This window comes from Petromyzon marinus, chromosome 5, assembly GCF_048934315.1.
Source record: "Petromyzon marinus isolate PM22_M1 ecotype Great Lakes invasive population chromosome 5, UKy_Petmar_22M1.pri1.0, whole genome shotgun sequence".
Classification (NCBI taxonomy): Eukaryota; Metazoa; Chordata; class Hyperoartia; order Petromyzontiformes; family Petromyzontidae; genus Petromyzon; species Petromyzon marinus.
The window spans coordinates 7,972,272-7,988,964 of NC_133671.1; the positions used below are offsets into that span (position 1 = coordinate 7,972,272).

At 47.4% G+C, this 16,693-nt stretch overlaps 1 protein-coding gene across 1 annotated transcript in view; it reads right to left on the minus strand.

The window, feature by feature from the left end:
* The window catches only part of LOC116938986 (formin-binding protein 1-like), a 62,194-nt gene that overhangs the window by 32,211 nt on the left and 13,290 nt on the right, over positions 1-16,693 (minus strand). Inside the window, exon 2 of the mRNA XM_032946791.2 lies at positions 8,831-8,946. Within this exon, the coding sequence (XP_032802682.1) occupies positions 8,831-8,946 (116 nt within the window). The remainder of the gene's footprint in view (positions 1-8,830; positions 8,947-16,693) is intronic.

The following is a 16,693-nucleotide window of genomic DNA, read 5'->3' on the forward strand; positions in this document are numbered from 1 at the left end:
TGGCATGCAGGGACGGGTGGGGCTGGAGAAATTAGCAAGTAAAGTAGCTCGAATTAGTAATTGGACGACGACAACCGGGTGGGCGAGTGAAAATCATAGCAGTTAAAACTTGGCGCGGTTTATCACATCCTTCCAATGATTGCTCAATCTAAATCCATCTTCTCGATTAAAGTTTTGTCTGTGTTTGTATATCTGGATGGCTTCATGAACAAATCCCTGATGGTGGCCCGAGGGTTTGCAGAGCACCTTGGTCTCGGAGAAAACAATGTCACGTGTTAATGTCACGTGTGCCCACAGCGTTGAAACAATGATCCGCCACCGCCGAGGTGTTGGTTCTGCCGTGTTTCAAATCCGCTTTGTGTTCGCGAACCCGGTCTGAGACACGTCGCTTCGTTTCACCAATGTAACTGCTGTCGCAGACACAACTCAGCTTATAGACACCAGGACATTGCATGTCCGGAATCGCATCCTTCACCGATGGGATCAAATCACGGATAATGTGTACGGTATTGAACCGAACTTGGATCTTGTGTTCGTTCAAGATTTTGGCAATCCTTTTGGTAACCCGTGCTATGTAGTTTTCTCACCTGAAGACGGACGCTTGTGTTGCGACCGAAACGTCGTGTTCTCTTTTATTATTTTTTCTATCTACGTGACTTTAACGAAAGAACCAGAGAGTATGGATTCCTGCAGTCACGAAAGCTTAAAAATCAAGTTAAAAACCAGTTTTATGCAATCAGTTAAACGGAACCAAAACCATCTATGAGCCTATATTGGAACGATTGAGCTGTGTCCAGTTTAACGCGCAGGGTTGAGGCATGTCTTCCTCAAACAGTTTATATTTAAGCCAACCAAACCAGACGAGCTATCTGGTTTCAATACGCCGATCATTCGGCAGCAAATTCTAATTCTGGTTGGGGGTCGGCTCTGCCCACAATCCCTCCAGGCTTGATCAAACGAACGCGAATTTGTTTAGGGAAGCAAACAGCGGCCATGATAAGCAGTCACTGCCCCCACCCTCTACGCTCCTCTCTGCTCCCACCATAGGGATGTAGAATTTCCAGCAGTGGTTCAATGCCAGACATCTGAAATAGCAACATCCTGCTTCATGCTTGTGCAGGAAGTCACCTGCTCAAAAACTATTCCAGGCACCTTGACTATGCCCCCTCTGCCCTGTCTTCGTTAAGCCCACAGGCGGCGTTCTACAGCTCCAGTCGGCGTGACGACGAACTTGAGTGGTAATTTCACTGCTCCTCGGCTGAGCACTCAGCTACCAGATTTAAGAACGAGATAACCATCGTGCGGGCCCACGTTCCAGTCGCTCTCTGCTCCCTGCACGCGCTCTCCACTCCAGCAAGCAAGGGCTCCACCTAAGCCCGCAATCAACTTTCGATCAGTACAAAAGAAATCGCCCTTTCATTTATGCTGCCCCTGAAATCCGTAAACCCACTGGAGAAGTCCAGGGCTTAATGCCTTTCTCTTATCCTCTTCCTTTTTATTACTATTATTTTTTATTTTACCAGATAAGGCTCACTGAACTATGTAGCTATTTTTCAGAAGAGACCTGCCCACAAATAATAGCTCAACGAAGTGGCTTATCACGTGGAAATTTATAGCAGCCAAATGCTCTTAACGCGCATGGATTCTAAACGTGGAGGGAAAAACCGGATAAAATGTCACGCGACCACAGGGGAGAGAGAAATGCAAACTTCAAATATGGCGAAAAAATTCAAATATGGCAAAAAAGTAAAAAAAATACTTTGCCTCGCTTCCCCTGAACGTCTGCGTCCCAAGAGGGCTCCAACACTGCGTCTTGATACGCATTTGTGTTGGGCGCCATCTTAATCCACGTGTTCTAAGCCCTCCAGTACGGCAAGAAGCCACCGGGTCAACAACATAAGCGGCCAGTGCCATTCGCGTGCCAAATACATGAGACACGCACAAAACAACGATCCCCCGTATAGCCTTGAACAGACTGTTGGGGTAAGTGCTGTTCGTGAGCACCTATTAAGGCCGGCACGGCACACAAGGGGATGGGTGGCCAGCACCACGCCCAGCCGCCTTCATCTCTTCAGTGCTGGTGTTTACACACTGCACTATGTACTCATTTGAGGCCGAGTCTACCTAGGGGAGGCTCAGGACCGGTTCAGATAATCGTCACTGGTGTTGGTCGTGAGCGGGACTCGAACTCGGGTCGTCGGGTTGAAAGCACACACGCGTAGGGTAACGCTCACAGGCTCGGATATTACTTTGTTGAATCTTCCTTGCTGTTAGCTGATGTGTAAGTACAATATGAGAGTGTGTTTGTGCATGGGGAGTGATGGTGCAGCGGTTAGCGCACTGTGCTACAGACACGACGAACCCGGTCGGTGTTCGATTCCCGCTCACAAACCAACATCGGTGATGAATATCTGACCTGGCCCGGAGCCTCGCCTAGGTACATTCAGCCTTAAATGTCTACTTTGTGGGATGTGTGTGTAAACATCAGCATTGAGGAGACAAAGGTGGCCGGGCGTGGTGCTGGCCTCACTACCCTCCCTGGTGCTAATAGCACTCGCCCCAGACGGTCTGTTAGAGGCTACCTGGGGGATATTTGTCTTGGTGAGAGTGAAGCCTGCACAGTGGTGAGAAGTCAGAAGCCGTTGGACAGGTTAGAGGGGATTTTTTGAATGAGCAGAAAAACACGTGCCCGGTAAACGTGTTGAAACACACACGGTTACAACTATCCTGACACAGACACACACACGCGCGTATATCTCTATGGTAAACCCAGATACACACAACTTAGACAAAAATCCTCCCATTGAGCCGCATAGACGGGGAAAGTGGCTTTCAAAGAGCAATGTGGTCCAGGAGCTAAGTTCCAGTGTCGATGTTCGCTGGCCACGACGAGATGGCTCCAGGATATAGAGCTCGTGGAGTTTTGAAGAGATAAAAACCTGCATACATTTGGACACATACAAAGACAAAGATCCCACAGTGTAGCCTTAAAACACTGTTGGGGCAAGTGCTGTTAGCGAGCACATATTAAGGCCGGCACGGCACACGAGGTGGTGGGTGGCCAACACCACACCGAGGTGGTGGGTGGCCAACACCACACCCGGCCGCCTTTGTCTCCCCAGTGGCGATGTGTATAAGCACCGCACCAGGTACTCATTTGAGGCTGAGTCGACCTAAGGGAGGTGCAGGACCGGTTCTGATAATCGCCACTGGTGTTGGCCGTGAGCGAGATTTGAACTCGGATCGCCAGGTTCGTAGCGCAGCGCGCTAACCGCTACACTACCACTCCTCACATACCACTCCTCACATACACATACATATAGACACAAACATATACACAGAGACCCGCATGGACACATGCACATACAAGTACAACAAACATGCAGAGAGATACAAAGATCCACCCTATATAGCCTTTAACACGTATGAAGGCAGACACCGCACACTTGGAGATCGGGTGGCCAACACCACACCCGTCTGCCTTTGCCTCTCCAGTGCGAATGTCTACACACCACATCAGGTATTCATTTCAGGTTGAGTCGACCTAGAGGAGGCACAGGACCAGTTCAAACATCCGCCACTGTGATTGGTCATGAGCGGGAATCGAACTCGAGTTGCTGGCTTTGCAGGGCAGTGCGCTAACCACTGCGCCACCGCTCCTCACTGGGGATACAGACACACACGTAATTACTCAGTTTGGACTGCGCACACTTCTCAAGAGTAATTTTACGTGCTGTGAAGAAGAGCCGTGGCCCAAAACATCGACTAATATAGATTTATTTATATTTAATTTTAGGGAGCATTATTGACGAATGTGTTGAGTTTTTTTCAATAATAATTAAGAGTTAGCGAGCGCCTATTAAAACCAGCCACAAGACGTGTGTTGGGCCGCAGCGGATAGTTATAATTTAGTCAGACATAACCCTTACACATGGACAGCAGCGATTAGAGGCCTGAAACACCACCAACAACAACAAGGATGACATTTGTTAATAACGGCACACGCGAGAGACAGCAATCCCATTAGGAACAATGGACACGTTGAATTATGGAGCTCCGGATCTTATTGTTATAGACGGAACGGATGTTTGCAGCGCCCCTGACCCGGGTTCAGTCAAACTCGTGCGGCAGTGAGTGCAGCGAGGAGGGGGGGGGGGGGGGGGTACGGGGAGACAACTGGGGTTCAACAAATGGACATCCTCCCTAGCCGAACAGCCTACAGCTTCAAACGAGCGTGCGCGGCGCCGCCGTTGACGACAACGTGGAACGCAGGCATGTCCACACACACACAAAGAGACACGCACGCACGCACAGACAGACGTGCGACATAAACAAAGAGACAGAGCCCCCGTATAGCCTTGGACAGATTGTGGGGCACGCGAAGTTAGTGAGGACCTATGAAGGCCGGCATGGCACACGACCGGGTGGGTGGCCAACATGACGCCCGGCCGCCTTTGTCTCCCCAGTAGCGATATCTACACACCGCGCCAGGTACTTATGCGAGGCTGAGTCGACCTAGCGGAGGTTCAGGACCGGTTCAGATATTCGTCACTGGTGTTGGCCACGAGCGGGAATCCAACTCGGGGTCGCCGGGTTCGTAGCGCACCGCAGCGCGCCAACCGCTACGCTATCGCTCTCCCCAGGCACATGCACGCACACACAGACAGACAGACACAGAGACCTCATGTAGCCTTGGACAGGTTGAGGGGCAAGTGAAGGACAGCACGGCGCACAACGGGGTGGGTGGCCAACACCATGCCCGGACGCCTTTGTCTCCCCAGTGCCAAAGTTTACACGCCACGCCACGTCGTCATACGAGGCGGAATTGACCGAGGGGAGGTTCAGGACCGGTTCAAATGTTCATCGCCGCTATTGGCCGCGAGTGAGACTCGAACTCGGGTGGCCGGGTTCGTAGGGCAGCACGCCAGCAGCTGCGCCTCCGCTCCCCCAATAAAAAACACCCACAGACATATAAACACGCAGACATTAAGCATGCAAAATGCAGACGTTCCCCATATAGCCCATGCAGGCTGTTGGGGCAAATTATTTTGGCGCGCACCGATTCATGGGGGCCATGGTCTACCTAAGGACCTTGTGGCCAGCACCACACCGGGGCCGCCTTTGTCTCCTCAATACTGATGTATGTATACGCAGCGCAGCAGGTGTTCCTTTAAGACTACGGCTACCCAGGGAGGAACCAGAAACAGCTCCAGATAATAGCCCTCTGATGTTGGTTGTGGGATCCAAACTCAGGTCGCCGAGTTCGTATCACAGCACGCGAACTGCTACACTTACAGGCAGACAAATTACACACATCAATTTACACATGGACATACAGAGGTAAACATAGAGATGCCAAGAGACACAGGCACGCACTTGGAGACAGAGGCACATGACAATAGATACAGACACAAAGACAGCTATCTACAGAGTGCCTCGGTGGCGAGATGTTAACTACCTCGTCTGGTTTACAAGAGGTCGTGGGTACGATCCCAAACCTTACACTTGTACAATAAAACCATGGATTGCGAGTAACTTGGTCTGCGAGTGTTTTGCAAGACGAGCAAAAGTTTTAAATAAATATTAATTTTATAAACGAGCGAGGATGTTGCAATACGAGCAGCATTTCTAGACGCTTTGTCTGCCGAGCGTCACGTGATCACAACTGATATACGAGTGCTTTGGATTACAAACACGTTTCCGGAATGAATTATGCTCGCAATCCAAAGTTTTACTGTATATTTGAAGTTGGTATGTTCTCTCTCTCCGTGTTGGCGTGGATTTTTCTGCAGTTCCTCCGGTTTTTCTCTCCACATTCGGAATCAACATGGATTCAAAGTATTTGGGGCTGCTGTACATTTCCACGTGATAAGCCACTTCGTTGAGCTATCATTTGTGGATAGCCAGGTCGCTTCGATACAGTTTAGTGGGCATTACCTGGTAAATAAGTAATATTTAAAAATACATTTTTTTAACACGCTTTTATGAAATGTACGAGTAATGGCAGAACTCCACGACTCCAAGAAGTGGCCCTGAAACTTGCCATAATGTAAGGGACAGTGGCCAATTACAGCCAACGTCAGTTGAGCGTGGACAATTAGACCCAAGCCGAAACATAACATAGAAAAATGTTTTAAAAATATATATTTTTTAATGATAAAATATAGTATTGTCATCAGTATGACATAAGTATATACCAAGTTTGCAGTCGATACCACATTGGGAAGTGGGTTAAAATTGAGTTACAAGATTTGAGGATACAACAACAACAATGACAACAACAACAGACAGAGTGAGTTAAAAGAAAGCGTGTAATAAAAAATATATATACAGACACAGTTGCCCCATACAGCCTGTCCTATTCAGGTGCACACACACATTGCCTATGGGGAGGACACAACACACAGTGTTGGGGAGAACAAGTAACGCATTACTCTCCGATCAAATTAACAAACGCACAAACCGTAAACACTATAACCCCTATTCTTGGTTCTTTCGGTAAAGTCACGTAGAAGGGAAACAATAAAATAATAAAAATATAAAACAATAAAATTCTCACGACGTTTCGACTGCAACACAAGCAATCTTGCTGTGGTTTTCACACCTGATGATGATTGCTTGTGTTGCAGTCGAAACGCCGTGAGAATTTGATTGTTTTATATTTTTATTATTTTATTGTTTCCCTTCTGCGTGACTTTACCGAAAGAACCAAGAATACGAATCCCTGCAGTCACGAAAGCTTTAAATCAAAACTATAACCCCTTTTTCCGCGTGTGTGTATTCAGATGACAATTTTTTCTGCTATAAAAAAACGAAACTTCTTCCACAATCAATTTAGAGGGAGAAATGCTTGTCCATCATCGAAGTGATTTCAGGTTAGATCACGTAAATATAAAGGTGTCGTTTAAACCCGCCGCCATCCGGTGTGTTGAAGAGTAAACCAACTGCGTTTACAAAGAATTAAGCCAGCAGCTTGAGAGCAATATGACAAGTAATTGGATTGAATAGAAAAAAAACACACACAACTGAAACCGTTACAGCTGGAGTGCATTCTATTGCTATTTTCGACAGCACATTCGCCAAATTAAGTTCATTTCACTATTGAAGTCCCATTAAAAAAAAGCTTTGTTCACTGTGGCCTTTGAGTTGACCTTGGTTTCGGTGCGCTGTGTGGCTTTGCGAGGGGCATTTTATTTTATATATTTCTGTTGTCTTGAACAGCGTTGCAAGATGCAGTTTTGCATGAACGACACTACATTTATTAAAAAAAAACAATCAGAATTATACGAATCCGCGGTTTTGCACCATCCAATCATTTACACATACAGTATATGCATTCGAGTGTTTCACCGGGGTGTGATATATTCGCCAAATTAACGCTTTCCGTTCAAGTTATAGCTTTTAAATGTTCGCAGACGCGTCGCAACGTGTTCGCTATCAAGAGTGAGGCAACAGCAGAGACCCTGTGGACACACCTTTACGCAAATGAAACATTCCGTCGTGAGGGATTGTTCAGGTGAAGCATTTGAATATTAATCGTCATCATTCTCTTACATTCTTGAGTATGGCAGCAATACGTTCAGGGAGCTAAATGCCAACATCGAGGTCCTGCTGGCCACGAGAGCACAGATTACGGTGGGTTTATGAGACGGTTCATCGTTTGGGTCACACGGTCACAATCTCACTATTGTGGCTCGTCTCGAACCCTTTCCCATTCCGATGACATAGGTGTACGTCACCAGTTTCTTCTTCCAATTCCGGATGAAAAACTAAAACAAAATAACTTTATTGGTTTAAAGCTTTCGTGACTGCAAGGATTCATCTTCTTTGGTTCTTTCGGTAAAGTCACGTAGAATGAGAATAAAATAATAAATTAATAAAATAAAATAACACAATAAAATTCTCACGACGTTTCGGCCACAACACAAGTGGCAGTCTCGTCCCTTCACCTGATGAAGGCCACTTGTGTTGTGGCCAAAACGTCGTGAGAATTTTATTGTGTTATTTTATTAATGTATTATTTCATTCTCATTCTACGTGACTTTACCGAAAGAACCAAAGAAGAACTTTATTGGTACCGAGGCTCCCACAAGGCCATGCGGGAGGGCATGTGACACAGTTTGGTGCCAGTGGTCATGTCGCTACGGTTCTCTGCGCCGAGTAGCAATGCCTTTAAAAACAACGGCGCATTGCCTCTCTAAATAAAATTAACGCTGAGCCGCTTGTGAGATTCAGCGATGAATGGGACCCCAACCTGCAACTTGCAGATATCTCAACGTGAAAGAGTTAATATATCTCGATGTATCTATATGGGTCTCCATGTATCTCCGTGTCGATGTCTCTATGTATGTCTACAAGTCTGTGTGTGTGTTTCTGGCTTTACGATATAGCGCATGGTTATGGTTGCATGGCCATAATCGCACTACTGTGGCTCGTATTTTATTTTCCATTCATGAAGGAGGTGGGCTACACATCCGCCTGTTCATGTTCTTGTGCAGTCGACAGCTACACCAGTGTCTTCGAGGAATTTCAATGTACGCCGTCCGACATTGGGAAGCCATCGGAGCCGTGCACTTTTAAATCTACATCGAAAACCCATTTATCTTAGAACTGCTTTTGTGTTTGGTTTGTTGTCCCCACCCCAACCGCACCTCCGCTTAGCACGGTTGGCTACGTACGCTGCGATTAGAAGTTCAACAGCACGTAGGTACATGCACATGGAAGTCGTTAACGTCAATGGACGCGAGCAACGACGACGGACTAAAAGTGACAATGGCGCGAGGCGATGACTGCCGCGGCGTGGTCGTGGCTCCTGCCCGGGGGACCTCACCGGAGCTGCTTGGCGTAGGCCAGCTCTATATCCGCCTTCTCCCGCGCAAACTTGGACAGTTTGTCGACAAACTCCAGCCCCCACGCCGTGTGCTTCTCCACATTGTCCAGCTGGTCCTGTACGCACACAGCAGACAAAGAAAAATAACAATATATATAATGTGTCCCCCGTGTGGCCTTTTAAAACAGACTGTCGGTCGGTGCAAGTGCTGGGAGCGAACACCTATTTCAGAATAGGAATATTTATTTATACTGAAGGAATCGAATGAGCTGTAAAGCTCATTTTCACAGATGTCCGGGTCAGAACGTTAAAGGGCAACGCGGCGCACGAGGGGGTGGGTAGCCGGCACCATTCCCGGGTCACGTTTGTTTCCCCAGTGAACACACACACACAAAGAGAAAGATCTCCCGTATATCCTTTAAAACAGACTGTTGCATGTATGTTGAACTTCTTTCGCAACGTACATAGCTAACCGTGCTAATCGTGCCACTTTCGAAACGTGAAAAGGACCACTGTTGAGGCACGTGCTGGTAGCTAACACCTATTTAAAGGCAGCACACGAAGGAACCAAGCCTCACAATATTTGTCTTCAGTGCACACACAAAGACAACAATCCCCCTTATAGCCTTAACAGACTTATGGAGCAAGTGCTGTTCACGAGCACCTATGAAGGCCGGCAAGGTGCACGAGGAGGTGGGGTTGCCAGCACCACGCCCGGCCGCCTTCGTCTCCTGCGTGGCAATGTTTACACATTCGACCAGATACTCATTTAATGCTAAGTCGACCTAAGGTAGGCCCAGGACTGGTTGAGATAATCGTCGCTGACGTTCGCCGTCAGTGGGAATCGAGCCCAGGTCGCTGGGTTCACAGCGCAGCATGCCAACCGCTAAAATACCGCACCACACACACGCACACAAAAAACATTCTATATTGTGCTGCACAGCCTCGATATCCAAAAATACGATGGCCTCTCTCAAAGTACCCACCTACACGCCTGCGGAAAGGTTTGGTCATCAAATGGCATCTGTCAGTCTCCATTGACAGCAGTCCTGGCTTTAATAGGATCCACCCTCGTACATGTACAGCGCTGTGTAAATGCACTGCCCGATGAGGGCCCCCCCCCCGCATCGCGTTCCAACGCGACTCTAAATTTGTCTTCACGTGCGTCTGGATTTGGGGGTTAAGTAATGGCTGAAACAATGCTGCTGAAATTATGCACTCCCAGAAGGCCGTGAGGCTCATGGGTTGCATAAGAAATAATTTAATGATGGAGAGACAGAGATGTAAAGAGGACATTGTTATCCGATTTATTTTTTTATTATTCATCTATTTCCACAACGACGCAAATGATTATTCTGAGCGCTATTTGCTCATGCATCGCCTCGCCGGTACGTGCGGGTTTATGAAGGTGGGTTGGCACATAGATGTAGGAAAAAATATGTACAGCATAACATTGGATTTTGCTGCACTGAACAAAAAAAAATATTATTGTTCATACATGCAGGCAAATAGAATTTTTTTTTTTTTACCAGGCAAGGCCCACTGAGCTATGTAGCTCTATCATGTTGAAATTTATAGCAACCAAATACCCTAAACACAGGTTTATAAATGTCGAGGTGCAAAAACCTGGAAGACCCGGAGAAAAATCCATGCGACCACGGGGAAAACATGCAAACAAAAAATATTCAAGGGTCACGGTGGGGATCGAACCCATGACTTCGTGCGTACCAGGCGAGGAAGTTAACATCTCGCCACCGTGCACAGCCCTCTGTTGCCCAGCCTGCAGCCCCCACAGCCTGTAATGCTTGTAATGCAGGGAAGTCCCTCATCCGAGCACTATCCAGCCTGAATCCGGATGAGCTTCCAAGATACGATGGGTTAAGATGCATTCTGGGTGAAATGCTCATACATGCAAGCAAATACATATAATGAAGACATTGGTCAAACAGCCCACGCAGCAGCCCATCCCGAAAGTAATAACAATGACACTTACGTAAACAGGAAAGTCTCACTTAGTCTAAAGAGTGTGTTTTTTTAAGGAGGGTCCTTCATTGGGATGTTTGGCCAGGAAATTCTAGGTCCAATAAGCTGGGTAAGACAGTATATTAAGTGCATAAGCAAGTTGAACAATTTGACACAACTGTTTAACACCGTTAGGCTTTCGCGAACATGTTTTGTTGGCATGTTTCCATGACAACCCTTTATAAATGTCTGTCGGGTGGTGGGTTTAACGACACATTTATATTTTTACACGATCTAACCGAAAAAATACTATTTTGGATGCAAATGAGGCTATTGGGCGAATATAACGGTGGGAGCTCAATGGAAGGAAGGTCGCGGTTGCCGACGATGCCTTTGAGAGGGGACGCCGCACGGAGACATTTAGGCTTGTTTCACTTTAAGAAGTGTTCTCGTGTCCTGGAGAAAACCCATCACACGTACTACGCGCAAGATGGGCATAGCACTCAACGATCTCACATGGATGGGTCACGAACCCATTTGCGGCACTGCAATATGCTGGCTGCCCTCGCGACCCAACAGCAACAACAGGCTTGGAGGTGACAAATTTCTACCTGATCTACTCACCCTCATCTCCAAAACAAACTAGGTAGAGGCGCCACCACACTCGGATCAGACGGAACGCAGAGATTATTCCCCGAGTGGTGAGGGTGAGTATTAACACTCGTTATTAAGATGCGTTTACCAATCAAATTACAGATGTTCAATGCAAGACCCAAGTCCAAAGTGGATGTGTACTCGCACAAGCTATTGAGGGGGGTGGGGGGGGGATATTCTCAATTTGTGGCTAATGAGCCAGTGGAGGATATTCCACATTTCAGTGCCTGCCAGTAGTCTCTCCATAGGGTTAACACTGTCGCCGATTAATCACCATACAGCGGTAAGTATTGACCCTGGAGTAAGAGTCTAACTTATATGAGTCTCTGATTACGAGTTCAGCCTGGCCAGGCGGGAGGTATGAAACTAAACTACTCAACTTTTTTTTTATCTTACCAGGTAAGGCCCCCACCAGACTATGTAGCTATTTTTAAGAAGCGACCTGGGCCACAAATGACATCCCAACGAAGTGGCTTATCACGTGGAAATGTATAGCAGCCAAATACTCTAAATGCGTGATGTTAATTCCAAATGTGGAGGGGAAAACCCAGAAGAACCGGATAAAATTCGACACGGCCACAGGGAGAACATACCAACTCCAAATATACAGGCGTCAGGGTCTGAATCCAAACCACGACCTCCTGTATACCAGGCGAGAGAGTTAACATCTGGCATCGTGCTCGTGAACAACGGGGCGGCGACTCTCGGAGCAAGTGCCCCGGACACAGCACAATCGAACGATGCCTTTGCAAAGAGCAGGAGTGCCGCACGAAACCAGTGGGCACTTTAAATTAGTAAAGAGAAAGGGAGATAGCGCATCTTCAGCCTGGGCTTGGGGACATGGGCAGGGAGCCGACAGCACGGATGGCAGGGTGGGGTGGGGTGGGGGGGAGGAAATTTCAGATCATGGGGGGCATTAAAAGAGAAGAAATATAATCTTTGGTTCTTTCGGTAAAGTCACGTAGAATGAGAATAAAATAATAAATTGATAAAGTAAAATAACACAATAATATTCTCAATATTATCGTGTTATTTTATATTAATATTCTCAATATTATTGTGTTATTTTATTTTGTCAATTTATTATTTTATTCTCATTCTACGTGACTTTACCGAAAGAACCAAAGAAGATGAATCCTTGCAGTCACGAAAGCTTTAAATCGAAAAAGAAATATAATGCTTCTGCAGAACCGAGGATGTTCCTGCAGACTCCAGAACGCTATCTCATGAGATACGGACATTTGTGAAACCACTGCACATCTGTGAAGAATTGCTTCATAGCTCATCGGATTCCTCCAGCATAAATAAAGATACTGATTCTTATATCTGGATCCCTGAGTCTGTGGATATTTTAAAAAGTCGTCTTAAAACATATTCATACACATTTCGCTCATGCAATTTGTAGCCAATTCCGCAAATGGCTTGTGTAGCATTACATGTGATTGTTTTGGCGTTTCTTAGTTTTTAAGTTTCACGAGTTATTGCTATGTCGAGTGTCTTCTGCAGCCGTGTCTTGTAGAGAGTTTTGAGATCCTTGATGAAAGGTGCTTTATAAATACAATAATAATCATTATTAAACCACAGCGGGGCATGGCGGGACATGGGCAGAAACCACGTGCATAACTTAATACTCCAGCAAGCGTAACGGAGGCTCGCTCACCCGCCAGACCGGTTTGGCTACTGCTGCTGACAGACCAACTGCCAGGCATTAACTATTAATTTCGTCTCATGATAGGTGAGACAGTTTATCCTTTGTTGCACGCTTCTTTAGAAGGCACACACACACGTAATGTATCCCAAGCATAGCACCGCATCGCCTCTCTTACCGTATGGACCTTTTTTGTGACGACAAACGGGCGAGTGCCATCTACGTGATTTAAAAAAAAAGAGTCGGGCAAGTTCGGTTTGGACACAAGTCAAGAAAAGTGGGACTGCCTCCAACATCATCTTACAGGGCAGAGGACAACCCAAGGTCAATGGGTGACTCGTGCGCCAACACAGACTTAAAAGCCGGCACGATACCTGACAATAGCCAACGAAGGGCAGGCCAAACGTGGAGAGTTGGGCAGAGGAGGAGGAGGCATCAGCGGTGCCCACAGGACCATCGCGATTACGGGATGGATGATGGCAATGATGAGAGTCTACAGGCGGTGAGTTCGGTAGCTCCGACATGATAACCACGGCCGTCCGCAGGTGGTGACCTCAACACTACCCTGAGGCATGACTCACCTTGCTCAGGCACAGGAGCGTAAGGAGCGTGGTGGCAGGGGATGTCTTGCCCCTCCCCCTCTGCCCCGTGGGTAAAGCTACGAGTTGGGGACCCCTTGACAACCGCCACGAGATACGTTTTCAACAACAGTGTCAAAAAACACAAAAAACACGTATTTAAAACGCGACTGAAATTTATATATATTTTAAATGCTCTCATTTACGTTCCACGTTTTAGTTTGACTTAATCGGAGCAGTAAACGTCTGGCGACCGTGCGAGACAATATTGCCCCCCCCCCCAACCTGGCCGATTGCCGCACCCCCCTCAGCTGATAATGTCGTCACTTTCGACACTGCTCAGACGCTAAACACCGAGATGATGAACAGCACCGAGATGATGAACAGCACCGAGATGATGAACAGCACCAGAGATGATGAACAGCACTGAGATGATGAACAGCACCGAGATGATGAACAGCACCGAGATGATGAACAGCACCGAGATGATGAACAGCACCGAGATGATGAACAGCACCAGAGATGATGATCAACAGCACCGAGATGATGATGAACAGCACCGAAATTATGAACAGCACCGAGATGATGAACAGCACCGAGATGATGAACAGCACTGAGATGATGGACAGCACCAGAGATGATGGACAGCACCAGAGATGATGAACAGCATCGAGATGATGAACAGCATCGAGATGATGAACAGCACCAGAGATGATGATCAACAGCACCAGAGATGATGATCAACAGCACCAGAGATGATGATCAACAGCACCTAGATGATGATGAACAGCACCAGAGATGATGAACAGCACCAGAGATGATGAACAGCACCAGAGATGATGAACAGCACCAGAGATGATGAACAGCATCGAGATGATGAACAGCACCAGAGATGATGAACAGCACCGAGATGATGAACAGCACCAGAGATGATCAACAGCACCAGAGATGATCAACAGCACCAGAGATGATCAACAGCACCAGAGATGATCAACAGCACCAGAGATGATGAACAGCACCAGAGATGATGAACAGCACCGAGATGATGAACAGCACCGAGATGATCAACAGCACCAGAGATGATGATCAACACCGAGATGATAAACAGCACCAGAGATAATGAACAGCACCATAGACGATGAACAGCACCATAGACGATGATCAGCACCAGAGATGATGATGAACAGCACCAGAGATGATGAACAGCACCAGAGATGATCAACAGCACCGAGATGATGAACAACACCAGAGATGATGAACAGCACCAGAGATGATCAACAGCACCGAGATGATGAACAACACCAGAGATGATGAACAGCACCAGAGATGATCAACAGCACCGAGATGATGAACAACACCAGAGATGATGAACAGCACCATAGATGATGAACAGCACTGAGATGATGAACAGCACCAGAGATGATGAACAGCATCGAGATGATGATCAACAGCACCGAGATGATGAACAGCACCGAGATGATCAACAGCACCAGAGATGATGATCAACACCGAGATGATAAACAGCACCAGAGATAATGAACAGCACCATAGACGATGAACAGCACCATAGACGATGATCAGCACCAGAGATGATGATGAACAGCACCAGAGATGATGAACAGCACCAGAGATGATCAACAGCACCAGAGATGATGAACAGCACCGAGATGATGAACAGCACCAGATATGATGATCAACAGCACCAGAGATGATGATCAACAGCACCGAGATGATGATGAACAGCACCGAAATTATGAACAGCACTGAGATGATGAACAGCACCAGAGATGATGAACAGCACCTAGATGATGATCAACAGCACCGAGATGATCAACAGCACCGAGATGATCAACAGCACCGAGATGATCAACAGCACCGAGCAGTGTCGGCTTACGCGGCGAATGTTCGGTCGGCCCAGCGGGAGCACGTCCGCCGCTCACTGCGGAGGTTCGGAGGTTCACGGTTCGAATCTAGCGGGCGGGTGCCTATGCCGCAGTTGATACTCCGGCGCGCTGTTAAAGAGATCCCCCACCCCGGCAACGTTCACAAGGAATAAGCCCATTGGCGGCGCTGCCATCTGGGTCCAACGCGGCCGGCGAAATGACTCGTTTGGAACTGCACAGAGGCAATCATCGCCCCCAGATGAGACTACTGCCCTAGTCTCTTGAGTTGTCACCCTATGGTTAAACGATCAAGTTGCTCATTGCGAGCAGTATTGCTGTCCAGGAAGTGGAATTACACCAAGCGTAGAACTCTGCTCGATTCCTCTCTCTATATATAGCATGGCTGTGTACTTACAACTCGTATGAAGAGTATTCCAAAAGGAAAACAATCACTCAGAATGCACCAAACCTCATCATATTTCGAGAAGCTAAGCAGTGTTGACCCTGGCCAGTGCCTGGACGGGCGACGACCACGCATGAAACACGTGTTGTGTAGAAGGCGACTGCAGGACTACAATGCGAGCAGATGGCTGTACTGTACTATACTGAAACACCTATGTTCCCCACTATCACCAAACAGCGCTGACCTACGTGGGGACGCATGGTCAAATGACCCGCACGGCATGGGGAGGCCCTCATCCAGCAGTGGATTAGCAATAGGTGCTGCACATGTTCATGCAAAATCTAACCAAATAAATTATTTTGTGTAACGTCAGACTTAGCATAAGCAGATGGCAAATCATGACAGACTTCTCCAGATAACCAACCATTTCCCCCACCTTGACCTACCTACCTGCTCGCTCTACTGCAATTACTTTGCTGCTGATCCAAGTTCAATTCCCGCTCATGACCAAAATCAGTGATGAATATTTGGAGCGGTCCTGGGTCTCCCCAGGATCGACTCAGCCTCAAGTGAGTACCTGGTGTGATGTGTAAACATCGCCACTGGGGAGACAGATAGCCAGGCATTGTGCTGGCCACCCTCCCATCGTGTGCCGTGCCGGCCTTGATAGGCGCTCACTAACAGAACTACTACACGTGTAGTAGCTAACGTGTAGTAGCTAACGTGTAGCTACGC